This window comes from Pogona vitticeps, chromosome 12, assembly GCF_051106095.1.
Source record: "Pogona vitticeps strain Pit_001003342236 chromosome 12, PviZW2.1, whole genome shotgun sequence".
Lineage (NCBI taxonomy): Eukaryota > Metazoa > Chordata > Lepidosauria > Squamata > Agamidae > Pogona > Pogona vitticeps.
In genome coordinates, this window is record NC_135794.1 from 1339110 (window position 1) to 1366853 (window position 27744).

Consider the following 27744-nt stretch of genomic DNA (forward strand, 5'->3'; position numbering starts at 1 on the left):
AAATGGACATTTGCAGAGAAACCAGCTTCCCCCCCCGCCTTCTGGTCCTAGTCTGATCCTGTCTCTCTCAGAGATGGGGGTTAACTTTCTTAAGAGCCCCATCCTGTGGAGAAGGGGGGTGTCTCTGGTTCCGTGCGGATGGCGAGCCGACACTGAGAGGGGGCAAGTCTCCGACGCAGGACTGAAGAGCAACCAGAGCTAAGGAAACTTGCTTTTTCTGGATGACAACAGATCCTAAAATCCCCTAACCAGCAGGTTCCTGGGCATTGTAGTCCTTAAAACGAGAAAAAAGAAAAAGGAGGCACACCAAGCTCACCTGAGGTGCTCATTTTCTGCAGCATCTCGACAGCAGTCTTGGGGGTTTTCTTAGAAATCTGCTAGGAGGCATATGAAGATGTGAAGGATTAGGAAAGTGTGCATTAATGCCAGCAGAGAAATCAGTTCATACATACCCTAAGGCGTCAGTTTAGGAGTCCAAATTCCAGAATGTATAGGGGAGCTTTTTTTAAAAAAAGTATTTACTCAAGATGGGCATGAACCGGTGGCTGGGTGGTTCGTGCTCATTTGTTCTTTTGTCCAAACAGGTGTTCCGGGCTTCAGTGCTCGTCCTCCTTCAGCAGGTGTCCACTCAGAGGCAGTTGCCAGAGGAGGCAGGGAAGGAAAGCCAGGGAGTTTCCCTCTGAGTGGGTGCCTGCCAGAGGAGGCAGGGAAGGAAAGCCAGGGCTTTGCCTCTGAGTGGGTGCCCGCCAGAGGAGGCGGGGCAGGGAAGCCAGGGAGTTTCCCTCTGAGTGGGTGCCTGCCAGAGGAAGCAGGGAAGGAAAGCCAGGGCTTTGCCTCTGAGTGGGTGCCCGCCAGAGGAGGCGGGGCAGGGAAGTGCCAACCACCTGTTTGGATGAAAAACGAACGGGCACAAACCTACACAAAGCACCCTGAAACAAGTCCTTAAAACTGCTAATCCTTTCCAGTTCTCTTTCTCACATCGTTTTCTTTGAAGTACCTTTATTTACAGGATGCTCCTCAAACTGCAACCATCTCTTTTTGCATGAAAATGATGGATCGAGTTTATCCATGTCCTTGAGCCTGTTATTCAAAGGATAAGATGCCTGAGTTCATGATACCCTGAGACTCCTTCCTGGCTGCAAGAAAGCCTACATGTTTTCATGCTTTGTTAAGGAATGCCTGTTACCATTTAGGTATAAATAAATATTCCCAAACATAAGCAAATGTTTAGTTTGTTCTGTGTTTTTAAGGTTTTTTTTAAGGTTTGTATGGTTTTGCTTGTGTTTTTTTGTACACGATTATTTAATAAAATAATAACAAAAAATTGAGTTTCCCATAGTATGTTTAGCCAGCTACACTTAAAGGTATAAGAAAGCAAATTGGTGATTTTAATATGTTTGTATCCCTGTTGGTCTCCCCACAGGCTTGGCCCAAAAGGGTGGTAGCCAACGGTGCCGTCTATCTTCCCCAGTCAAGGGACAATGCAGCATTTTATTTACTTTAATTTAGAGTATTTCTTCCCTTCCCTCTGCTTCAGGATCTCAGGGCATGCCTAAACTGCCTCAAGCCATTCACTTTGACTTGGAAGGTCAGGGAGAAAAAGTCACCTTCTCTTCTTCCCTCGCTGTAAACATTCAAAATAACAGATGGTTCACTGCCCTTTCACGAGACCCAAAATCTGCTGCCAGGGGCAGCTGCCACACTCTGCCTAATGATAGGGCCGGCCCGGCATAATCCCAGGGTAGATGGAGCATCTGTTCTGTTCCTCCAGCCGGGTGGAGATCCGTAGTTACATCGAACGAACGTCCCCCCCTCTCGGATTCCGTTTCCAAATGGGATTTTCAGAGGGACACAGGGTGGTGGCTTGTCCCTCTATCCTCCTTCACGAGATACTTTGACACCGATGGAAAAATCCATATCATGTCCTCTAAGGCTGAGCCGACACTTTAATTAAGCCCTCCCGTGCCAGGAGAGCTTAATTCCTCTTTCTCTCTTTAGTTTCTCAAGCCAAAAAGGAAGGATATCATCGACAGCCTTTCCTTCATTCCAAGTTGTCTAGGATTAGCGCTGGAATGAAAGCTATCTACCCTGACCTTCTGATTATCCGCAAATTCAGGTGTAAATATTTGGTGTCACTTGAACCCGTGCAAATTTCCGCGCAGGAACTCAAGAGGAAGAGATGTCAGTCAATTCCAGATTGCCCTCTGCTGAAACCAGCTGGCCCTTCCACCTTCGGATCCTCTCGCCTGATGCTTACTGCTTCGGGAGGTGACATCTTTTGCTCACATGGACTGTAGGTCACCAGCAGCAGAGAAAAAACTCCCGGGGGGCCCTTCGCTTGCCAGCACAGCAGGTAACGATGGCACAGCGTCAGCAGGTAACCGCTTCCCCAAACTCTCCCATGACTCACTGCAAAGGAGATGGGAGTCTCATCGTGGGACTGCTGTCCACCTCCGTGGCCACGGCTGCTTTTTTGGCCCTTGCCATCACCTGGAACCAGGCCCAGGTGCAACCCTGGCCACCTCTTCTACCTTTAGCCCTTTCCAGCCTGGAGCCAACAGACTCCTAGTAGGGCTGTTGGTGGGGACTCAGGATATGTCCCTTGGGCAGTGGCAGCCGGCCCAGCCAGTGGGTCTGTGGCCTGACCGGCCTCCCCGTCCTTCAGCCTCCTCCCTCGGCCCTTCTGCTTGCTCTGGTCCACTTGGGACCCAAAGCGAAGGAGCTGATGGCCCTCCAGGGCGTCCTGAGCGGGGGGCCTGCACAGCCAGTGCCAGCTGGCCCAGCAACCCCAACTGGCCGCCAGTCGGGAGTAATAAGGGGCTCTTTCCAGGGGATATTTACCCCGGCACAGGAGCCCTGTCCAGCACCAGCCGCCGCCCTCCAACCAGGCCGTGGCACGAGGGAAAGAGAGAACCTTCAAAACAGTATATTAGGAGTTCTAGGCTACAGTGAATAGTGCAGTTCATCAATTAAGGTTTCTTTAACTATCTTCCTTCCTTATACCGTCTTGGTGCACCTAAATCCCAGGCACAGCTTGGAAAAGTTATTAATTTGTTTTTTTATTTTTTGGACAACAGTGCCCAGAATCCTCCCCCAGTGCGGTTATGGGCCATCCGGGTAAAGTAACTTTTCTATAGATACTTTGATTTTGATCCTTTCACTGAGTAAGGGGTTGGACTTCATGGTCTGATAGGGCCCATCCAGCTTTATGATTCTCTGTGCTGGTCATGGGATCTGTTGTGCTTTGTCATTACATTTTGGAGTGTGGGGTATAAATCATTCTTCAAGCGGCCTTAAAACGTTGTTTTTTAAGTAGCTAGAAAGTGTTATTCATTACACCAACAGGGTAACACTATCCCTGTCTGTTACATTCTTTTAAAAATGTGGCTTTGTTACATCCTTGTCAACAAGGATGCTTTACTCAAGATGTAACATCTACCCTGCCCTGTCCTGGATCCTCTGATGCTTCTCTTTCCAAACCCACGAGTTCCAATCATGCAATAAATCCTTCAGGTTAAGAATCCTTAGGCTGCTGTTGTTGTTATGTGCCTCCGATGAACGGTGACCCTACGGAGGAGCAATCTTCAAAATGTCTTTTCCTCAACAGCCTTGGTCAGATCTTGGAAATTCAAGTCTATGGCTTCTTTTAGGGAGTCCGTCCATCTCAGATGATGTCTTCCTCTTTTCCTGCTGCCTTCCTCCTTTCCCAGCACAATGGTCTTTTCCAGGGGATCCGGCCTTCTTGCGATGTGCCCAAAGTAGGACAGCCTCGGTTTCATCAGTTCTGCCTCCAGAGACCAGTCTCAGGAGTACATGCTGGATCCGGTGGGTTGGAGGAGGGCTTACAGGGATCAGAGATGGATGGAGGGCCAGGACAGAACCCTCACTAACATTTCCTGGCCTGGTCCACAATTCCTGCCGACGGGTGTCCCAGTTTGCATCCTTAAGTGGCAAGAATTCTGCTTCTGCCTGACCTGGCCTCTCGTTTGGAGAATCTGCAGCCCGGACCGGTTGTGCTCAAGAGGGACGCCTGTTTCCTTTTAAAGTAATGTTTAAAAGGAGAAATGTTCCTTACAGAGGGTAAATGAAATCCGTGCAGCAGAACGAACCGGGGGGGGGGGGGGGGAAGAGAAGCAGAGCGTCCCTTCTTCAGCCCTGACTGACTTTCCAGCAAAAACAAAACAACCCCCCCGCCCCCGCCCCATAGACAGAATTATTATCTTCATATTTTGCTTGAGAAGGAATCCTTTATGTGGCCCCAGGGAGGTTTTTCAGGAGAAACTTGATCTTCCGAAATTGAAATGTTCCAACTCGAAAGAGCTTCCAAAGCAAAGGTTAGATCAAAGACAAAGGAGATTTTCTTCCTGGGCAGGCGAAAAATCTGCTGGCATTCCTCCCTGCGATGCGGCTTGAGACCGTGGGCACGAATCAAAATAATAAGTAATACTTTACACATGAAGATCAGAAAAAAAAACTTCAGTGAATGTTAATTAACAAAGAGTGAGAAGAAACCACTTCCAACAGAAGCAGTTGGAATGTTTTACAGCAGGGCTGTTTTTTTCAGGAGGATAAGAGCAGCTGGAGGTTAGTGCAGAGTGGGAGCTACCAAGCTCTGAGTTCGAATTTCACCCAGGCCAAGACTATTCCTTCACTGGCTTGGTCCTTCCTCTGCAAAATGAAGACCACGCTAATGCTCCTTACAGGGAAGTTCTAAGGTTGTCTGAGATCATTTTTGCAAAAGGCCTTTTACAGAGCTGAAATAGGTTACTCTTTCATTGGACTACATCTCCCAGAACCCTTCTACCCAGTCATGCTATAATAAGGAATGCTGGGAGTTGTAGTTTCCTCCCAAAATAACATTTCCAAGTGCTCTCATTTTGCCCCTCGGCATTAGCTGACAGTTTTTAGACTCCAGCTGCATCGGATACGATTTCAAGCACCACCCAAAATAAAGTCCTACCCAGGCGCTGAGCCCCCAGTTTAGAACGGTGCTTCACGCTGACGGCGAAATAGTTCTTCCTTGTCGGTAGGACTCAGAAGGGAAGCTCAAGGAAGAAGCCCCGGTCAGTGCAGAAGGGGGAGACGCCACCGAGGCTGGTCCACAAGGAAATGACATGGTTTGGAGGCAAGGGCAGATGTCTTGGAGAGTTGCAGTCCTGGCTCCAGTCTGGCGTGGCTGTCCGGGACTCCTTCAGCGAGTCCCAGATTCACCACTAAGCAAAATGAGCATGTGCTGAAAGGCATCTATGAGGGAAGGGGGCACCACAGAGGGTTTTTTTCCAGTGCCGGGGTTTCCCATGGACCCTGATGCAAATGGTGCACCCACCGTCTTTCACAAACCACACCCTTCCATCCAAATCTCCTGACTCTCTCCCTCCCGGCCTCAGCAGCCCCAAGGAAACCATCTCCCTACCTAAAGTAATCAGCACTAGAAAGAAGACTGCAGAGGGTTTTTTTTTGTTTTTTGTTTTGATAAGGCTCTGTGTCTTTGCAGCAGGCGTGTCTGAATCAGAAGGAAATGCATTTTCTAAGACGGGGCTTGTTATTTATAATGGTTAGTAAGGACTTTCAGGGACATATTTGTTAAAAATATAAAAACAATCTGGCGCCAGGATAAGCAAGGATACCCTCTGAGTCAGGCAAAACCAATTAAACTAGTTAAATCAAGTGAAATGGGTAGCATATAAATAAAGCATATCACATATTTATATTGAAGGATGTGGTGGCGCTGTGGGCTAAACCGCAGAAGCCTGTGCTGCAGGGTCAGAAGACCAGCAGTCGTAAGATCGAATCCACGCGACGGAGTGAGCTCCCGTCGCCTGTCCCAGCTCCCGCCAACCTAGCGGTTCGAAAGCATGCAAATGCAAGTAGATAAATAGGGACCACCTCGGTGGGAAGGTAACAGCGTTCCATGTCTAAATCACACTGGCCATGTGACCACGGAAGATTATCTTCGGATAAAACGCTGGCTCTATGGCTTGGAAACGGGGATGAGCACCACCCCCTAGAGTCAGACACGACTGGACAAAAATTGTCAAGGGGAACCTTTACCTTTACCTATTTATATTACCCGCTGGTTACGTGCTATTGCCCCCATACTACAGATGGAGCAGGGAGCTCAGGCGGTAGTTGCAGGGAAATGTTTACCCTTTGTAATCATCTTAAGAGCTGGAGGGGACCCTCTGGATCATTCTAGGCCAGTCTCTGTCAAGGAGGCCTAGAGTGGGAATCGAACCTCCAACCTCTGGTTCTGCAGCCCGAGACTTAAACCACTAAGCCATGGAGGATAACCCCAGTGCGTCTGGAGTCAGAAGTGCTGCTTCATTTGGGAACATCGCAGCTTGTCCTCTTCACCAGAAGGTCAAAGTCTCCTCGAGCGTAATGGGATGGAAGGGTGGAGGCAGGTTTTACGCGGCGTTGAAAGGGCATGGTGATGCTCTGAGACTCCACGGGTGTTCTGGGGCGCTCCTGTTCCCTGGGAAATGAGACGGGGTGGAAAAAGGGCCACAGGATCGGTTTCCTTCCAAGGGTAAGTGGCTGTTGTTTGTTAAATTATATGTTATCTCAGCTGGTCTCTGTTTTGAGGTTTTGGCGAGATACAGACCATGATCCGTGCAACCGACGGGGAAGCTAGAAGGCAGATGATGATGAAACGACAGCTCTTTCAACAGGAGCCAGCCCTAAGAACGGCAAATGCAGCCCGCCCAGCTGCGTGAGAAATAGAAGCAGACATTTGCACAAACAATATTTCCATTCTGTCGATCATTTCCACGGAGAAGAAAACAGGCAATCTGTCGGTCCCTGATAGGCGAGGAGGCACCTCCCCTCAGAAAGAAAAGTGCATTGTTCCCCCGCCAAAAAAAGGATAAGGGGGTGAAGAGGACACAAATCTGCATAAAATATGCTCATGCGGATTGAGACAAACTTAGAAACAAGGGCTGTGCTTTAAATGCAACCCCACCATAAAGAGTATTGGTGCCATCAGCCATCATGGAGAAAACTGAGCCAGGGAGGTGTCCCCGGGGCTGCCCTGTCAGCTCTCTCTGGACTAAACTTACACGATCACGCAGTTCGACACTACTTTAACTTTCAGGGCTGCGTCCGACAGAACCCAAGCGCGGCGGCCCGGAATGCAGCACACGCTGGGAACTAGCACAGAACTTGGGTCACGAGGGTTTGTGGTTGATCCCGGAAAAAGAATTTGGAAGACTGCAAATTGCTGGATCTCCCCCGTCAGCCCGGCCGAGGTAACCCCACAAAAGGGGTGGAGGGCAGCAGGAAAAGAGGAAGACTAAATATGAGATATACTGACTCCTTAAAGGAAGCCACAGGCTTGGATCTGCAAGAGCGGAGCAGGGCTGCTGAAGACAGTAGATTTTGGAGATCACTCAGTCATGAGGTTGCCTTGAGTTGGAGCCAACTTAACGGCACATAACAAATTAACTTAAATTCTATTCAACCATAAACTTGGTCTCTTCCCCTTTAAAAAAAGAGGGTGAGTTGTGTAAACCTAACATCCCCACAACCCTCTGAACGGCCCTGATCCATGCATCGCCTTGCCCTAGAGAAAGTTGTTTGGCTCTTGTACTGATGGGGGCAATGGAAAAATCAAGACCCTTGGAAACATCAAGACTATTTTCGGAATTTTCTTTCGGAGAGGTGAAAAACGAAATGGTTCCATCAGGGCAGAAGAGCGCCCAGTCTTGAATCCTACCCATTCACGGACCTGGTCCCGCGGACCTTGCGAGTGACTTCCCTTTTGTATTTCTGCAGCAACAGCCTCCCCTCTTTAGCAGCAGCTCAGACTCTCTCCTGCCAGAGAAAACGGCCTCTGGCTTGCATCATGAGAAGGCCAGATTGACTGCTCAGCAGACTTTTTCCCCTCTCGCTCCAGAATGACCAGGGGCCACTCCCAAGTGGCTTGTTTATTTTAGCCGAAGGAAAAATCACTCCCACTAAATCCTTCTTGTCTAAACACAGAGAGAGACCCAGAGGGTTGAACATGTGTGTAAGAGCAAGGAGTGTCTTCTGATGGAATACAGACTTCGTTAAACAACTCAGAAATAACTGGAGTCAAACACACACTGATGTTGGGGACTCCCCACCGCCAGCTGTGCCCATAGGTCAAGTCAGATGGTACAGTTAGCTCATTGTTACAAACAGTGCTCCTCTAGGGAGATAAAGCATCTCTGTTTGTCCTAGCTTGAACTATAACTTCAGCTTTTGACAATACAAATTACAGTAGCTTCTCTTTTTTTCCTGTGATTGACCATCAGGTAGCCAGTGTGGGCCTCACAAGCAAGACGGATTGCTGAGACTCAAACTGTAGAATATACTTAGAAGCAAGAACTCCTTCCATGCTGAAAGATGTCGCAGCTCCATCTTTTAAATATTTCCCACAGCTTGCAAACTGTAGCTTGTTTTGTTATGTCTAACAGGCTTCTTCAGCGTCTCCCATTGTGCTGCCTGCAGCTTAGATTTTGACCCTCAAGCACAAAGGGAGGAATTACTTCCCAGGAAAAACCCAATGTGAGCCTCTAACAATTTGCCCACTGGATGCTGCTTTTTGGACTACAGGTCCCAGAATCCCCTGGCCAGCTAGCTATCCTGGGATATTTGGTGCCCAGCATCCAAACACAGGGGGACCTGAAACAGTAACTCTCACCAATATCCCCTTGGCACAGTCACAAGATATGAGGATGTCCTGATACACATCCAGTGTTGGTTACCAGTGGCAGCTGATTAACTCTGCCTAATAGTAGGGCTGGAGCCGGCCCCAGCCCAAGAAGTTTTAAAAATACTGTCTTGATATCAAAAGGAACCCCTTTAAAAGGTGACCAGACACAAGAGGTTGGATTCCACCAACTTGATAATGAGGATTAGGGGTGAGTTTACAATTTTAGGAATTTAGACATTGCTGGCCATGACCTCAGCCTTTCTCTCCTTCACATCCTTATGAACAAAGCCTCACAATTTTAACTCTCTCTCTCTCTCTCTCTCTCTCTCTCTCTCGTGTGCTCGGTCTCTGGAGGTTCTTTCCAGTTCCCTACAGACAATCGAGGAAAATAAAATAGGAGGAACCCTTGTGAAAACACTCTGGCACACCCCCATGGATTTACGGTGTATAAACAGAGCGCTGGAGTTTGCCTTTTATAGAGTGCGGCTGCCCCCTGTGTGGAAAGACACCTATCCCGCCCTGGCTGAGCTCTGTTGCAAAGGGCAGGATTCGGAAGCATCTGGAACTGCAACCTTTACTGAAGGTTTATGGAGTATGGAGAGAGGAAAAGTCCAGGGAGCTGTATCCCTACCCCCTCCCCACCCCAAATCACTGGGATTGCACTAAAAAGTAAGGCACTCAGAGTGAACCTTAATTGGGGAAGGATTTGTGCACACTGAGGTCTGTTTTTAAAAAAGCCAGGTCACATTTCCTAAAATCATATCATCCCTTTATCGTGTGATCTTTTGGTCACCCTTTTCCTAAACGACAATGACTCAACTTTGGTTAAGGTAGGCAGAATCCTGACTCTCTTTGCTGCTACTTCTTTCCCAGTTCCACGGATGCAATGCTAATTTATGCCATGTCGTGGCTCCATCTTTTGCTGGCAACTTTTTAAAAACAAAATTGGGAAATAGACTATTTTTGGATTACCACCTCCCCCCCCCTCCCGCTACGACCGCAAGTCTTAGAGCCCGTATCAACAAGCAGGAACTTGGCTGCCTCATCAGATCTGTGCCCTCCGGCCGCTGTGCGTCCGTGCTGGGAAATGAGGGACTACAAATCCCAGTGTGCATGGGATCACATTGGGATTCTGGGAGTTGTAGTAGAAAAAACGTTGCACTCCGAGAAAGTAAGTTTTCCAAGCTTTAAAAAGAAAAAAAAATCCAGAAGCATTAGAATGAGCAACACTGCCATGTTGCCTTTTTTAAAAAAAAGCAGAATAGGCTTAAAAATGGAGGCCAGTGATAACAGCAGGCGTGCTTAGACAAGCACGCTGACGTCACCCACAGAACGCCGTCTCTCTCATTTCCACCTTGCTTCAGCCTGCAGTTGATGCAACACTCACTCTGAAGATGAATTAGGTCCTCTGTTTGACCTGCGTCCATATAAGGAACCAGAAGTGGGTCTTGGTATTGTGACGTCACCCACTTGAACCCCAGACCTTTTAGCTTTCCGGGGGAAGCTAGCAGATGACCCCATGGCAGCTTCGAATCAACAGCTGGGGAAATCAGCAGGCCGCTGCGTTGATTTCGAAACACACTTTTATGATTCTAGTTCAGGGTTCTTTCCTGGATAAAAAAAGAGAGAAAGGGTCCATGCAGGTCAGCCCTGTGGGAAGACGTCCAGCGACCAAGACAGAATTCTGGTCCTGAATCTTGTAAAAATATCTGGAACCAATGCGTGATTCCCCGGAGCTTGGAAAAATGATTCGGCAAAAAGATGCTTACATTTGAAAAACCCCCAGTGTTCATGATCAGCTATTCCTTCACCCTTGCTGCTTGCTGATATTTGGATTTAAAAAATAAATAAATCTGTGTAGGGCAGCTATGAAAATGTGGTGGCAATTGATTACATTTCGGTTCTTCCCAAGGCGAGGGAGCAGCTTGTTGGGCTCCCTTCCTATTCCCACAGGCCACGAGAGACGTTCTCCTGCACAAGTCCGGTGGAAAGAAAATGCTGGCCATATAAAAGCTGGTGCCGTGGCGGGGTGGTGGTGGTCTCCTGTCAAATTACGTCCGATCGCTGGCATCCCTGTTCTCTCCTCTGCCCAAACCAGCCATGCAAGATCCCGCAACAGTGTTCAGAAAGCAGACAGCAGTCCCCACTTCCCTACCAAGCATCCCAGAAGAGAGGGATCATAACCCCCAGCCGCGCTCGGAAGCAGCATGCAAGTGTAATATTAGACGCCTGGAAAGAACAGCTGGTGGCATTGCTCCAAATAAAAGCAGGCTGGCCCAACGTGGAGGCCGAGAATCCAGACCTCCACCTCTAACTGGCCCATCACTGCCATGAGTTTGTTTAGCTGGTCCTGACTGATATGATTTTTACATAGATCGCAGAGGTACACATTAAGAGGAATTTAGTTGCCTTATACATTACCTGTGGACAGCCAGCTTGTTTAACAACTGACTAGTTTGATTTGCATTACTAACAAGCCAGAAAAAGTAGGGCAATACTCTCTGGTTCCACCTAGTGGCCAGTTCTGATACTGCTCCTTGCTAATTACAAAAATGCAAAAAACAAAACCGTAACACTTCCCTTGCTATTTATGATTGATGAGAATTGCTTAAACCCTGAAAAATTCTTGTCAAAATGCTGAAAAAGCCTTTAAAAACTAATTTGTCAAAGTAGTGAGGAGTTACATAGGTGTTCCTTGGGTGTTATGCCCAAGTAATTCAGTTACCACTCCTTCTGCCTGTAAAGTAATGTTATAACAACTAGTTGCATTATTCATTATCCCAAAAGTAAGTAATTACAAGAGCCACATTCCATGTAACTAGTTCTCTGCAAACTCTGGATTTTTACTCATATCACAGAAGAGCACTATCAGCCTGAGGCCAGCAGGGTTCCCCTATGCTTGGGATTTGATGCCTAAAAATGCACAAAGTGGTTGCTGATCACACTGTTAAAATAACGCATATTTGGATCCTTAGTCCTCTTTACATCCCATAGCTTTCCAAATGGTCTTATGACCCAGTCACCTTATTTTGAAGCCTGGAAGTGAGAGCCTGGCGCATTAGAGTTTCCTGTCACCCTCCCTCTGTCTACAGCTAGAGCACAGGAAAAAACAAGATCATTTAATCCTTCAAAAGGTTATCAGATCTGAAAGTTCCTCTCTATGCAGGAAGGCGCCTTGGTATCTACAAGATTGCCCACCCTGGCTGTATTTCCCTGCAGGGTAGAGCCTGCCTTGAGAGGAGTCTGCCTGTTGCTTCTCTGCATGAGTCACTGGTGTCACCTGTCTGCCTCCTGCTCACAGAGACCAGCAGAGGAGAGGAGCTTTGAACCAAGGCCAGTCCTAGAAGGGGCTCCCCATAAACCCCCCCACCCCACCCCCTGGTCTCTGCTAGGTAACATGCAAAAACTTTCTGGCTGGCCCGTTAGCATTTTATAATCATTTCTCCAGCAGTGCAGATGGAGGCAAGATGCAATCCATCCGGCTTGCCTGTGACCTCCTTATTTCTTCTCTCTCTCTCCTCAGATTGCAGGAGAGAGGAATTTTCCCCAGAAGCAGCAATAAAAAAACGGTGACACGGCGGCCAGGAACGCAGCTCCAGGCGAGGTCTGCCGGCTCGGCAGCCACAGCCTTGGTGAGAAAGAGGAGGTAAGGGCTGGGGAAGGGGGGGGTTAGAAATCCAGTAAAGAAGCAGCTTTTCTCCCTTTCAATGGGAAGAGAAAACCAACAGCAGTGTTGCAAAATTTCTTATCGCACTAAGAACCAAGGGATAAGAAGCACAAGATTGAATCCGTTGAATCACTTGGTGAAAAGCACGCCACCACTCAAGTCACCCTTGTCATCAGCCAAACATCTCTTTCCCTTTAAAAACCATGGCCCTCCCCTGGAAAACCAGAAGCCGAACACATTGCATGCCTGTCTCTCCGCTGCGGTGCTGGCGTGCCTTCACAAAGCCATCCTTCTTCTTCAGACAATACGGGATGCTGGAGCTCGGTCCCCAAATATGGAACTGCTCGGAGATCCCCCAAGGATCCCCATCTGCAAAGCAACTGGTCGCCCACCTCCCAGTGGCCCTTGAACTGATCACAGCCTCAGCCATCATGCCAGATGTTCGGAAAGAGAACAACAACAAGGCGGTTTGGGGCCCACCCGAGATAGCACGGGGAGCCCATCATCATGAGAAACCAGGCTCCCTTCAGTCCATCTTACCTTGTCTCATTTCAAATCTTGCAAATTCACTTCCTTCTGCCTTGTGATTGGTCATTCCGAGGTAAACACAGGCGCTATTTTCAAGTCTGATTGCCCAGGCGCAGAGCTTTGAAGGAACTGTGTTCCTGAAGGGGAAACGGAGTAGCAGGAAACCGACACTTACCTTCCTGTGAGGTTTGCATGCTCACAACACAGAGCCCACCCTGTCACTTGGGTCTTCAGGTGTCCTCTTTTCCTTTGGCTTCTGGCAAGAGGCTGCCATTTACTGGAGGAGGTCTTGTTATTGGTAGGCAAAGTGAGCGGACAGCCGCGGATGACACTACCTGGGTGTCGCCCACCCGCCAGTTACCCAAACCCAGAACCACCAGTGCATGGAGCACCTACACGAATGCAGAGACACTCCCCCCATTTATCTTACAATGCTCAATGAAACCAATCTAGCAGGCAATAATAATAATAATAATAATAATAATAATAATAATAATAATAATAATAATAATAATAATAATAATAATAATTGTGTGGCATCAAGTCCATTCTGACTTATGGCAACCCCTTTCCAGGGTTTCCCAGGTAGAGAAAATGCTCAGAAGTGGTCTACCCTTCCCTTCTTCGGGGGGGGGGGCTCTGGGACTCTGCAGGTGGCCCAAAGTTGCACAGGATGGCTCTACTCGTAGGTCGCCCAGTGGGGGGAATGGGATGCTTAAACCACTGAGCTATCCAGCCAGCTCTAGGAAGTAGCAAAAGGCAACATTGACATTGTGGGACTGCTGGTGTGTTTGGACGCCTGTCTTGCCCTTGTCTGCCTGTGGCCCCTGGCTCTGCTCATCAGCCATGAGGGGCATGAGCCAACCCCCCATGGGTGGGATGGCCGTTTCATTCTTTCTCCTGAACCACAATTGCACGTTTTTTGCTCTCTCATGCCCGCCAGTCGCAGGGTGCCACTGCTCTCCTGGCCTTACCTAGAATTGCATTGAACTAGCCCAGACTGTAAAGGAGGAGCATGGGAAGGGAAATGAGGGGGAAAAAGTCTCCTAGCTCAACACGCGGTGGGACCAAAGCCCGGCATACAACTCAGGAAAAACTCACACAGCTGAGAAGACTAGACACAAACAATGAGAGATGGGCAGACAGAGAGCGCATCGCAAGGCCAGAACGTCTCAGACGGATCTTTTCTTTTTGAGAGCTCAGCCGCTGACACTGCAAGGCCGCAGATGATCCGAGACGCCTCTGGAATGTCACCTTCACCGTAAACCACAGAAAGCAAGGGAAAAAAACCCCCCAGCATTTCCTGAATTCTTGCATCCTTTGAAAGGCCAGCTGGCGATGAATTATTTTTTGGGGGCTGCATTGTTCAGCTGCTCAGATTCTATTCCAAATATGTGTGGCATTTACCACCTCCCGGCTTCCTAGTGTATTCCTGCTTCTCTAGAGAATTAGCCTGCTTTCAGCTTCTGAAGGTGGGCTCTCTAATCTCGTGTAACTGAGCCCAGAGAATCCACCTCAGAAGACGTTTCCTTCTTGCCAAACTCAGATGCAGGACCCTCTTTCCCACCTCCTTCTGGTCCTGCTTTCCCCACAAAACCTTTTGGGGCATCCCTACTTCCAAGGCCCTTCCGCAGATTTCCGCAATGTGGCGCCCCCATTGGCTGTATGGGGCGACCCCCTTCCACCCACAGTGAGTTTGCCACCTTTTCTCTTCATAATCCTGTCCCGCCAATGGGTTCAACACAGTATCCATGGCTCTCCTCGTTATCCCACTGGGATAACAAACTTGAGAGGCAAATCAGCGCTGGAAGAGAGAGAGAGCAATAGTTCCAAGGTCACCCACTCACTCCCGTGATTTGAAACTGGGATTCGAACCCAGGTCTGCTGAGTCCTGGGTCCATTTCAATCATTTCACCTGGAGACAGGAAAACCCATTCCAAAGAGCACTCATTTCTGCAGCAGTGTGTGTGTGTGTGTGTGTGTGTGTGTGTGTGTGTACAAATGTGCATTAAACTGAAACAGGCAGTGCCATTTGTGTGCCAAATCCCCAAATCAAGGGGAAGTAAAACTGTTTTAACTCGGAGACTCAAATATAAAAAATGGGCAAGGTTTCAAACCTTGCAAGATTCACCCTCGGGGTGAGCCAAGGCAGGACAATGCAGCCAGTGACACTTTAAATACGAAGGGGAGATGGGAATGACTTCAGGCTCACTCTAGGGAACAACGGAAAGCAGCTCCTACCGAAAAAAATCACCTCCCAAGCCATATGGACCAGGCTGAGTTCCACTCTGGTTCACCTTAGGTTCTTTTCCCCCCTCTGGCTCCAAAATCCACACGGCCTTGAAAGAAACCAGATCCTGCCAGAATCTCAGGGCGTTTGGCCTCCTCTCCCTCCTGGAGCCCTCGGCCCTTCGCTCCCCTTCTCCCGCAGCTGCCTCGCCGTTGCTTGAGAGCCAAACCCCCAGCGGGGAAGCGAAACCCTCGCATTTCATGACATCCTCCGAGTCGGTTAATGGGTAGATTGTTGCTCCACTACCACCATCGCCGTTTGCTTTGGCTGCTTTTTCTTAGCCGAGAATCCAAGCCATACAATTGTTCAGGCATTTCCTGCCCTCTATTTTTATAGCAGCATCTTAACCAGCAAAAGAAAATAAAATAAACCAGCTTCAGAAACAGGGAGACATTAAAGATGGAAAAGTGCAAGTGGAGGTTTCTTTTGAGACAGTGTGTACTTCGGCTTCCACCGTCTTTGAATCCTAGGATCATGGCGTTGGAAGGGCCCTCTACAGCCTTCAAGTCCAACCTCCCTGCTCAGTGCAGGAATACAAATCAAAGGAGATCTGCCAGGTGGTTATCTACACGTCTCTTGAATGCCACCAGTGTTGGAAAACTCAGGACTGTCAAGGTCACTGGTTCCATTGTTGTACTGCTCTAACAGTTCGGAAGTTTTTTCCTGACACCCAACCAAAATCTGGCTTCCTCTAATGTGAGCCCATTGTTGCATATCCTACACTGTGAGATGATCCAGAACAGATCCTGCCCCTCCTCTGTAGGACAGCCTTTCAAGTCTTTGAAAAGTGCTCTCCTATCATCCCTCCATTTTCCTTTTGTCCAGCCTCAACAGGCCCAGTTCTTCCAGTTTTCCCTCTTAGGGCTTAGACTCCAGCCCCCCCCCCCCCCCGATCCTCCTTGCTGCCCTCCTCTGAACTTACTTGTTTGTTGGCATCCTTCTTGAAATACGGGATCCAGAACTGGAGACGGTCCTCAAGGTGAGGCCGAACCAGTGCTGAGGTTGAGCCCGGCCCTTTGGAAGTCTCAGGAATACTTAAGGATTATAGGAGGATCCGAGTGACTCAGAGGAAAGCTGTGCTTTTGAAGTTAAGCCCTTCTACAGGGAAAGCCCCTCAAGCTTGGATTGCAGAGAAGAGAACCAAGATGGATCCAGGCCAGTCTACACAGGATGCTGGTAGCAAACCTCCCCTTTGCTTTCCAAAGTCTGCCTCACTCCCCTTTCCCATCTCTCTCTCTCTCTCTCTCTCTCTCTCTCTCTCTCTCTCACTCACACACACACACACACACACACACACACACACACACAGTCCCCCCTTCCACACACACTCTCTTTCCTTTCCAACAATCATTAACAACCATCTACTTATAGATGCTTTGAGGGGCTGTATGGTTGTTGTTGTTTTTTAATCCCTCTGCTACTTGTCCGCACAGTGTTTATAACAAGCATTGCAACCGGAGCCTCATCCAGGAGCAGAGATTTGTCACCAAGGCTTCAAGTGTTTTGCCTTAGGCAAGCACAAAGCAGCAACAGGCTTCCGGCCGCTGCCTTCTTAGCAGATGTTTGCAACGGATTGTTTCAGAATCATGCGATTTGGGATTTTGAGATATTTCTGATTTCAACGGCGTGTTTTGTGTAGATGGTTAACTACCCTGAGATCTTATGGGGAAGAGTTCAAGCCGCAAATGACAAAACAGTGCAAAATTGTCATATCTTTTTCAATACAATCTTTCTCATGTCCAAAGCATTTGTGGCTCGGGAGCAGAAAAACCAAAAGCGGTTCCCGCCCTGGCATTCGATCCGGGACGAGGCACCGTCTGTTGAGAAATTCTCCTGCTCAGTTTTCAGTGAAGGGGAGCAGCGCCTCCTCATTTCAACCCCGCCTGAGCAGGAGTTTTTTTTCCTGATGAATGTGCTGCACCAAGCGCAGAGGGTGGCAGGATTCGGGTTTTCCCCCCTTCTAGTCCGAAATGGATCGATGAGCCTCGAAGCATTTTCCTTTCTAGATTCTGGCGGCCAAGGTTTAGCCAGGATATTTTGCTGCACGATGACATGATCTGGCAAGTTCCATGGGCACCTTTCCCACGGTCAGGCACAATGAGATTTCTCCTTTACACGTCGTGAACGAGCCTGTGAGAATGGATCTCCCTCAAGGCTGGATTTCACCCCCAGTTTCGTGAGGGCACAAAGAAGCTAAAAGGGGGCATTGCTGCCGTCCTAAGGAACGTTTCCAGCCTCTCTCGCTGGTAGAGATGTGCAGGAAAGCATTGCATTCTGAGCATCTTAGAAGCCGCTGGCTTTTGAAATCTGAGCTGTTCTTTGCCAAAGACTCTGCAATCTGGCTGACTCTTAATTCCTTTCAACATCTGAAATGAGACAAAGACTTGGGAACAATTGCTGATGCATTGAGATTTATTTCCTAAGTTTCTGGGCTTCTAAGCTGAAGGGGCAGCAACATGTGTGTGTTCACACAAGGAAGGTTACATCTGCTACAGCAGAACAGACCCGAAAACAGCCCTCTCCCTTTACAGCAGTGACTGGCTCGCTTCGAGGAGAAGCGTGAATCACATCGCCTTTTGAGCCCTCCGCTCTTCCTGTTCTCCTCAACTCGCTGCCTCTCAGACACTTTTCTCCCTCCTTGGAGAACAATAGGTGAAACATGAACCCAGTTTACACCAAAGAGCAGATGAGGGGATGAAAAAAACTGCCCTGAATGGCAGATCTTCAAACGGTGCAGGCCTGGGGGAAAGTCAGCGACAGGGAGAAAAACCAGCCAGAACAAACGAACCGGGCCCTCCCTGCTTTGTCTAGCTTGGCCTCCTCCTCCTCTTGGCAAGCTTTCCGCAATTTGTCTACGGCCTTCATGTTGATGGTTCCAACTAAGCAACGGCTCTGCCACAGCATCAAGGGGGGACCCCACTCCAGAGTAGTATCCCCCACATCCCCACGTCTTATGAATCAGGCCAGCCTTTCACAACCTGGCACTTTCCAAAGCCCTGCACCAGAGCTTCCATCATCCCCAGCTGCTGGTCTGGCATGATGGGACCTGTAATCAGAGCCTTGACTGGGACTGAGCGATGGGGGGCTTTGACTCAGGGGGCCAAAATGGAGCGGGTGTGGAAACTGTTGTTGGAAGGGGCCAAAACCCACCTTGTAAACCTAGTCTTGAGGGCACTGACGGTCTTCAGCTGCTCCTCTCCAGGAAGAAGGAAATACACCACATGCAGGCTCAGTACAGAACCGATATCATCATCATCATACAACTTCAGAGCTGGAAGGGACCTTGTGGATCATCAAGTCCAAGGAGGCCCAGTGGGGGAATCAAACTCCCAACCTTGGGCTCTGCAGCCAGATGCCTAAACCACCGAGCTATCCATGACCCTCGTGGACTCAGATCCATGCTTCCCTCCTTCCTCCTCTCTGTACATGCCGATCGCATCAAACCCCAGACTTAAGCCAGTGGAGTAGCAAAGCCCCTTGCATGCCGTAAGAGCTAGTTATGGCAACTGGCTGTAAGCTGACATGCCTGGCGGGCCCCTGGTTCAGGGCCTGGGCAGGGCCTTCTCCTTCCTTTGGGGCCAAGCGAAGTGCCGTAAGCCGGTGCTTTGCACCACATTTCAGTGATGCCCTGGAAATTTCCTTTCTGAGATCCTCGGGTGTCGGTGAGGCTGCCTCCTCCTTCCTCTCTCTCAAAAGGTAAATGATCAGGGATGCCTGCCGCACGACCTGATTGATTTGAGATGGACGAGGGACATTTTGAGTTGACTTTGGAGGAGAAAATGAATTTCCCACCAATTTCAGCCACAGTGGGAGTACGACGGATCATTACGACCCTGTAGGTAGTTTAACCCAAAATATATATGACTTCGCTTCTTCATTTGCAGACATGTGGTAGAGACATTTTTTGTATGAGGAACATCGCAATAAAAATGTCATTTCAACAGAGGATTTATGCCACATTGGAAGGAGGAAAAGCATCTCAAACTATCTTCGAAACAGCCTTCACCTTCTCTGTCTGATTTCCATTCCTTGTAACTCTCTACTTAGATAGCAGGGCAATTATTACAGAGCAGGGGTAAAACAAAAAGCTATTTTAGTATCCAGCCATTACATTTCCAGACAACTTCCTTCTCAGTTCGTTAAGCAGCTTCTGCTTTCCCCACCAAATCTGAAGGAGCTAGGGATGGAAAGAACTCGAGGAAAAGGATAAATAGAACTACATGTTACCAGTCCTCATGAACCCCTTCTATCTGACCTCAGCTGGTAGCAACACATCCATTGTATGTATCCATGGTTGAGTAGATACTTCCCACACCCTTTTCGTAATCCTATGAGTGATCAGGGGGGCCCTTCCTTGATCCAGTCGTGTGGAGCAGCCAGGTACATAAGGCCGGTCAGGCGTCAGGAAAAGGAGAGAAACGTTAGCAACAAACATTAGGAAGGTATGCTTCACATCATCTAGGCAAGAGGTATCATCAACAAGAAGGCTTTTCTATTTTGTTTTTAAACCACAGATCTCTTACTCAGAGGAAAACCACACACACAGTGGCTCGCCTTTCTTCGATTGTTTAATAGCTCAAAGAGGATAACAGTACTATTCCTTTGCGGGCCAAACCCCCCCTCCCCCAAAATCCCCAAAACGTTGTACAAGAGTGAGTGGTTCTCCGACAATGTGCCGAAATGATTTCTTCTTACTAGTGCAAACAGGTATTGAGAAGGGTTCCTCCATCATCAACGCCGTTTTAAAAAGAAGGAACCCAACCGAGGGTATACCAGAGGGGGGGGACCCCAAGCCCTGTTCCGCCAGGCCAACACATTCAGAGGTCTGCTTGCTCTCCAGCCCTCCAGCGGCCGCCACCGCCGCCATCTGGGTCAGGCGGAAGGGGAAAGGGGCAGGAACCCAACGCCAGCACAGACTCCCGGTTCCCATTTGCAACACGGACTTCTTAATACTGTTTTTCCCCCCCCTATGGAGTATAATAGCAAAGTCCTGAAACTCAGGCCAAAGAGAATAATAAATAGGTCAAAACTTCAGGTTATGATATAATACTGAATTTAGCACTTCTTTCATTAAAAAAATGGGACCCTCTCTCTCCTTCCTTCTCTCTCCTCTCTCTCTCCTGAGATACAGCAAATAAGGGCAAGGTACAGAAAGGGGAAGGATTAACACTGTCCCGCCAGCTTGGATGGCCAACACGGTGTAGCTGAAGGGGAGTCGGAGAAAAGAACAGCCCACCATCCCACTGTCCCTCTCTCAGCCCCCAAACCTATTCCGGTAAGTGCTCGGTAGAGTCTCTCTCTCGGCCGCGTGCCCCCCCTTCAGCTCAGTTGGATTTCGGGCAAAGCCAAGAGGCGGACTTAGCCTTCATCTTCTCGAAGCTCAGTGGGGAGAAATTTGTACTGCTGCTGGCGGATCTGGGCCAGTTTTTTCCTCGCCTCTTCCAGTTCCCGCTCCTTCTTTAGCATCTCCTCCTGGGCAGCAATGATCTACGGGTGAGGAGGGAGAAAGCAGGGCAGTGGCCGAGTCAGAGAAATGAGCAGAGAATCAGAACAAAAGCATGTCACCCTGTTTTTCCAGCGCGTTTTCACAAGGATGCAAACCTGTGCAAGGGACTGTACAAGACAGCGGTGGTGCAAGCAGTCACACAGTCTCTTGCACACCCAGTCACGCAATGTTTTATACAATCCCCTGGCACAACTACCTTCAGTGATGTAACCCAGCACAGTTGGACCTGGCACGATTTTTGTTGGGGCTGGCGTGATGTTGGAATGACGCTAGCCCTTATGTCTTGCTTTGAGAATGCAAAATGCCAGCACACTATTCCATGTTTTATTGTGGATGTAGGAGATGATTTGAAATCGAGAGACAGCCCAGAGCCACCTGTCCCCATACAGCCTCTTTTGACTCATCACCCCATGCCTATTGTTCCGTTTCCACCTGTAGAAGCTGCCTGGAGAGGACTTGTGGGTTTATTGACCTCTGCCAGCCAGCAGCTACCCTTCCCTTGATATACACCTATAGCAGACAGACCTCAGAAATATTAAGTTACGAGTATCATAGCTGTCTGCAACGAATTACTTTTCTTGGATAGTGTGGATGTTAACCGAGTCAGCAACCTCACCAGTGGGAATGAACTTATTTCCGTGGTGCGATAAGTTAACATATCCTAATTTCTATTTAAAGCTACATTTAAAGGACAATTGTTAGCCATTTCTAGACTACTTTCAAGACAAATGTTTCAGCTTTTATACCACTGCATCAAGCCTTCTAGAAATGACAAAAAGGCCACAAACAACACAATTCATTTTCCAAGCATACTTTGCTTAAAAAAAAAAAAGCAAGTGAATAGTTAAACATAATAATGAAAGGAATGGTTTACTTTCCCCAAGTAAATTTACCAATGGTTGTTGTGGGTTTTTCGGGCTCTTTGGCCGTGTTCTGAAGGTTGTTCTTCAGAACATGGGCAAAGAGCCCGAAAAACCCACAACAACCATTAGATCCTGGCCGTGAAAGCCTTTGCGGATATATTAAATTTACCAACTCTGAACAGGAGGAGGCTCTCAAGAGGTTCTCCGCAAGTAGAGCAGAGGGATGGGTAAGAGGGAAGCGAGAGCCCCCTCCCTCACCTGGGCAATGCCTCCTACAAACTTGGTCTTCACCACCACGTCGTCGTCGTCCGCTTTGCCAAACGCTGCTGCCTGGGCGGCCCTCACCAGGTTGTCCGATGCGCGCTTGACGGCATTACCCGCAGCCTGGAAAAGGAGAGAACAGAACCGCTAGGCTGGATCGCTTGCATTCGGGGACCCAGGAGTTCTCAAGCCCCTGCCCACCGGTTTGCGCCCGCAGGAGAATCCTCGCCTCTTGAGAGGATGTCTGGAGGAGCTTCCTTCCCCTCACCCTTCCTTCTGGAGTCAGAAGGATAAGAGGAAGGGGGCTCTTCGTCAGGCAAGATATCAAGCTGTGCCGGGTCATTGTGGGGCTTCCTCGCAACTTCGTCATACCACACAATAACAATATTATGGAAAGCAAAAGTTTCAAACACAGCCACTGGCTCCTAGAGTTGGCAAATCACTGAGAAGAGATTTCAGGCCAGGAGGAAAACCACCAAGGGAGCAGGAAAATCAGCAAGACCCTCTCGGTCAGAAGCCTTTCAAAACAGATAAAACCGTTAACCCTTCCTTGGAAGGCCAGAAACCCATACCTGAGGGACCAGCACCAAGAAGGCCCTGTTCAGGAAGACCTCCCCCCCCCCAAACCTTACAGATCTTAAGGGTGGGCTAGTGAGCAGAACCTCCAGTCGGGACCTTACGAGCTTGGTCCCCCAGGAATCTACATGAACTGTGGGATCACTAACTTGATTAATTTTAAGTGCCAAACTCTTATTAAGGGGCCTGCAGCAGAGTGAGCAGAGGGAAGGGTCTGATAAGCCTGCATGTCGTTCATCAGCTCCAAAAGTGTAATGATCGGTTCCAACCAAGATATGGCCGGTTGGCTTTAGACAACCCCGTGGCCTCCCAGCCTGCCCTGAAGGGCTGGAAAAAGTGACGTTATCAACACAAAGCCCTTTTAGGAAACAAAACCACACACCAAGAGCCCCCCTCCCCTTGAATGCCGGGTAAAACAGGTTTACTGAAAGGTGAGCCCCCGGAGCCAAAGGGCCCTCGCGTACCTGCAGCCTCCTCATGGCCTCGGAGTCTTGATCGGCCTTCACTTTGCACGCCACCAGCAGCTGAGCGGTGGACGCCGCCACTTGCTTGGCGGAAGAGATCAGCTTCTCCTCGCTGGCGTGGCCCTGGACGGAAGCATTGGCCGCCTCGCACAGGCTGCTGGTTGCGGCAGCCACCATGCGCGCCTGGAAGGGAGGAGGGCAAACGGTAAGGCCCCGCGTGGTCGCTTAGCGGGGGGGGAAGAACGCGTGCAAGGGGCCAAGGAACCCCAGAACATACACATCATGTTGGTCTCCTCTACTCCTTCGGGAGACAAGCCGTACGTGTGTTTGTTTTCCCATGATTTGTGCACACCTCTAAAGAGTGTGTTTTTAGCTAGGCTCATTTTGCAAACAGAATATGCTTGGGGCATGGCCATTCCCCACCCTCTCTCCAATTCATCACATGTCTTGGCAATGGATATCTTTCTTGAGATGAGCTGTCTTCTATCTACTGGCCTTCTTTATGTTGAGTAAACAGGCATTTTCTTACCAAGTATGAACCTGACATATTTCTCACCCCAGGGGACACAAAATCCAGCCCCAAGGGGATGGTGCAAAACCATCTCTCTCCCTCCCTCCGATACTCTGGGGCCACCTGGCCTCTGCAAGGTGCTATTCAGCGGGTTTTACAAGAATTCTTTTAAATAAATACCAGAGTCTTTCAGTGCAAAAAAACCCAACAACAAACATTTTACTACTGAGCTATGTGTGTAGATATTACCTTACTACACCTTGAAAGGGCAGAGTTTGCAACGTTATATATGAAAAATGAATTAGTTACAGATTGAGTTCTAAGACTGGTAAAAGTAGTTCGTTGCTATCATAATGCAAGTTTTTTTAATGGTCATACTTAGTTGCAATAACAATCATAACTAAGTGCTTTCTGAACCACTACATAGGGTGGCGTAGTTACTTTTTAGTTACTTTTTAAAACCCCCACCATGATACGAAGGCACCTTGATAGGATGCAAGAGATCCACAAGGCATCTCTAGGGTGTTTGAGCACCCACAGCAGTGGCATGGGCCAGACATTGTACCACATAATCATCCTCCATCATCATTCAGAAACTCTACACCTCTGCAACTATATATGTAAATAAAATCACAGCATACAACAAGAGATAATGCTGCTCACCAAGTCACAACACCAACAAAATTGAGTTGTGCCTTCATTATTAGGGATGGGGCGGGGGATGAATTGCAGCCACTTGGCCACTTTCAGGCCCTGGGGGAGAGAAGCCGGTACGTGGCGGGGGAAGTCAACAGCAAGAGTTACTCACGGCCGAAATAAGACCTTGGGACCATTGACCGTCGTCAGCTGCGTTGGCGGGGATGGCTCCAACCTGGGAAAGACATACCATATAGGCTGTTCATTCAAAGAGGTTATTTATCATTTCCTGCTTTCTTTTGCAGGAGCAGGAGTTGGTACGACTGCCAGATGAGGCGCGCGCGCGCACACACACACACACACACACACACACACACACACACACACACACACACACACACACACACACACACACACACACACACACACACACACACACACACACACACACACACACTTTCTTGGGGATCGGGGCCTTTTGCAGGGGGAAAGAGGGAACAGGAAGCTTGAAAAGAAGAGAAAGGTGGAAGCAAGGAGCTAGGGAAAAGTAGCGAGCGAGCAAGAGAGAGAAGGAGGAGCAGTGGATGGTGAGGATGATGGTGATTTTGAAGAGGGAGCCGCACTACTCACTTTCCCCTGGGCAACTAGCTCCCTCTGGGCGGCAGAAGCCGATTTGACCAAGGCGCTGGTGGCGGCCGCGATGGACTTGGCGGCTTCCAGGATCTGCTCCTCGAAGTCCAGCGTCTCGTCCGCCTGCTGGAAGCAGAAGAGAAGACCCTCGGCAGTGGTTCTCGTGACATGGCAGCCTTTCTGTCCCCCCCCGACGGGGGACCCAAAGGAATGGGCCACCCTCCACGAAACCAAAAGAAGAAGCCTTGTCCAAAAAAGACCATCCCAACCTTCTCTCCCATCTTTCCTGCCATGATGCTCATGAGAAAAAAAACACAGTGAGGGGTGGGCCGCACCAAGATGGCGGCCTTGCAAGAGCATCCGGGCTTCGTTCAAGAGGAAGGCTGCAGGCAAATCTCAGCAGGCTGGTTGCCTTGGCCACCAGGTGGTTTTGCAGGGCAAACCCGCTCCAGTGACATCCCACGCCAGTCGGCTGCTGTAGAATACCTCTGCCTTTGCTTTATTTAAGAACCTTTTGCAGGATCAGGCCAAAGCGCTTTCATGATCCACTGGGTGAAGACAAAATCCCTTCTCTGTGGCTCAAGCCCAGCCACTCATCCCAGCTAGAGTAGATCCATTGAACCAGTGGGTTGACTTACCATCCAGCAGTTGATCCAATGAGTCTACTCTAGTTTGGACAAGCGGCTGAATTAAGGCCCGTGTCCTGAATCTCTGGGTGAACTCACTGGATTCTTTTGGTCTCTCTTGCTATGGCACCTTAATCATGGGGCCTGCCCTTTTTCTGTACTTCTATGGCTTCTACAATATGATTTTTTAAAAGGTGCAAACGGGCACATCTATCTGTTCTGTGATACACTGGAAAAGTTGGTAAACATTTGGTAAAACCATCAGTGTCATTTCTGCCAGGAGCTGCTCTAGAGCCACGGAGAAGCAAGAAAGCCTGACAAAAAGGAACCAAAAGAAGAAGAAGAAAGGGCTGAGATACTGAAAGGCCAGGTGGGGAGGATGCTGTTGCAGATGACAGGTGGGGCTCAGGAAGATCGCTAGGAAGGGGAAGGAAGTAAGAGACTAGCCAGGAGCAAGACCTGAGGAGCACCAAGAATGGCGGATACAAAGGAAGTAGCCAATTCCTTTCTAACCTCTGGCCTTCAGGACAGGCTGACCCGAAAACCTCCACCACCAACGTGATGAAAGCCAACTTCAGTGGTTACTCTTACAAGGTGTGGAAATTCCTTTGCTGAATTGTCTCGCTGTTGAGACAACAAAGAACCGAGCACCTATCCTTTAAGCTTGGTGCTTCTGGAAAAGACCCAAAAGCCACCGGTTTTTCTTAGTTCTATGGGTTCAGCATGCGAGGTTTCAAGATCTTTAGAGGGAAGTTCTGCGGCCACACCTAGCAAGCCAAAAGGACACCTTGTGGCTACCTTTATTATTTTTTTTTGGGGGGGGGGAGTGCGCGCTAATCTTGGTTCTCTTTGCTGGTTTAAAAAGAAAACAGAGACCTCCAGGCTAGAGGCTGTTTGCCGCATCTCGTGGCACTGAGATCCACGTTGGCCACCTTCCCAAGCCACGGAGGAGGTGGGCTTTGGTTTTGCCCAGAACGGAAGCTGTCGGCTTCACAGCAGGTCTTCGAAATCTCAAAGCCTCTTTGCCGCTTTCGCACAGCCTCTTGCCTTTTTTTTGAGTTTCTTTTAAAACGACAAAAAAAAGAGTCCCCGGAGATAGAGCGGGACACTGTAGGAATGTTTGATATATAGTTGGGCTAAATAACAACCTAATATATCAAACATATCACACAGAGTCCTGCAGGGAAAAAAATGAGAGAGAGAAAGACAGAGAGAGACACACACACACATATCCAGGTTTGGACTCAGCTTGGAATACAGACTATTTGGTGCCAAAGGAAGACAGCAGGGGCTCCTGAGAGAGAGAGAGAGATTTGCACCCCATCCACCCCCTCAAAGGCTGAAGCCAACAGCCCAGGATAGACAAAAAACATGAGGGCGAATAAGACAGCATCCTTCGAAACATCTGCCCGAAGACAAGGATGCATCACAAGAGCATCACTGCCCTCCACTGCTTCCCGTCAGAAAATACACACATACCAAAAAAAAATCTTCTCTTTTTTAAAATATACCATGTAGAAGACCACTCCATTCCTATATCCTTTCTCTAGTCTTTTTTTTTTAATCCTGCATGGGAAACATCCCGGATAAAACAGAAGATGACATCGTGGTCCAACTGGAAACCCAACAGCCCCCCAACCTGCTCAAAACCGCCACCCCAAAGTCTTTGATATTCAGTGGCCAATTTAAGAGACATTTATCTTTTGTGATTCTTGACTCCTGGATGTCTGAGGTCAGATGAATTTGGCCCCCAGGTCATGCCTGCTTCCGGGCCAAGGTTGATCTGAGCCCATATGGCCCCTTCCCATGCTTTCTCCAGGATTTAAGGGCCAAACCCCCTGCGGAGTTTTTATGCCAGCGGTACAGAACTGGCGAAGATCTCTCGTTGGTGAAGGGATGGAGGTGAAGACCTCAGTGTAGAGGTATTTGATGTTACCTGAGGAGTCACACCACCGGGTGCGAAATAGCAAACACCTGCACCAGATTCTTACCTTGCACCCCTTTGCTGATGAGACCCCACGCCGACTGTGTGGTGCCAGTGGGCTCGACTAAGAGGATTTTGGCCTGTTTCTCTTCCGCAAGGCTGAGAAAGGGCAACCCTTGACTACTGGAGACCCGGTTTCATCCTTTTACTCCAACTCCCAGGGCTTATTCAAGGATTGTGGAGAGGCTGCCAGATTCCCCACCCACCCATGTTCTCGGCAAGCCAGATTAGCAAAAGGCAACTCTTGCCATCTAATTTGAATAACTTGATAACAGAATGGTCCCCAAAACGTTTGGCCTTCTTTAGTGTGGACTAACTTCCTGGAAAGCTGGCTGGATAGCTTAGTGGTTAGGTCTCTAGTTGTGGAGCCGGAGGTTGCGAGTTCGATTTCCTCACGGGGCCTCCTGGGAGAAGGGCCAGCCTGGGTGGCCTTGGGCCAGCTGCACAGTCCCAGGGTCCCCCCCCAAGAAGAAGGGCATGACAAGCCATTTCTGAGTATTCTCTACTTAGAAAACCCTGGAAAGG

General features: G+C 49.0%; 1 protein-coding gene and 1 long non-coding RNA gene across 6 annotated transcripts in view; both read right to left on the reverse strand.

The window, feature by feature from the left end:
- The window catches only part of LOC110074564 (uncharacterized), a 38141-nt gene extending 21191 nt beyond the window's left edge, over positions 1-16950 (reverse strand). Inside the window, exons 1-3 of the long non-coding RNA XR_013539050.1 lie at positions 16085-16950; positions 12885-13009; positions 317-374 (exon numbers count right to left, since the gene is read on the reverse strand). This is a non-coding gene — a long non-coding RNA (uncharacterized LOC110074564). The remainder of the gene's footprint in view (positions 1-316; positions 375-12884; positions 13010-16084) is intronic.
- Positions 16951-19712: 2762 nt separating this feature from the next.
- The window catches only part of TLN2 (talin 2), a 116116-nt gene continuing 108084 nt past the window's right edge, over positions 19713-27744 (reverse strand). For all 5 annotated transcript variants that reach the window (XM_072982279.2, XM_072982280.2, XM_078381213.1 and 2 more), the window contains exons 53-57: positions 24610-24735; positions 24152-24214; positions 22833-23015; positions 21790-21915; positions 19713-20649 (exon numbers count right to left, since the gene is read on the reverse strand). In XM_072982279.2, the coding sequence (XP_072838380.2) occupies positions 20521-20649; positions 21790-21915; positions 22833-23015; positions 24152-24214; positions 24610-24735 (627 nt within the window). In that variant the 3' untranslated portion in view covers positions 19713-20520. The remainder of the gene's footprint in view (positions 20650-21789; positions 21916-22832; positions 23016-24151; positions 24215-24609; positions 24736-27744) is intronic.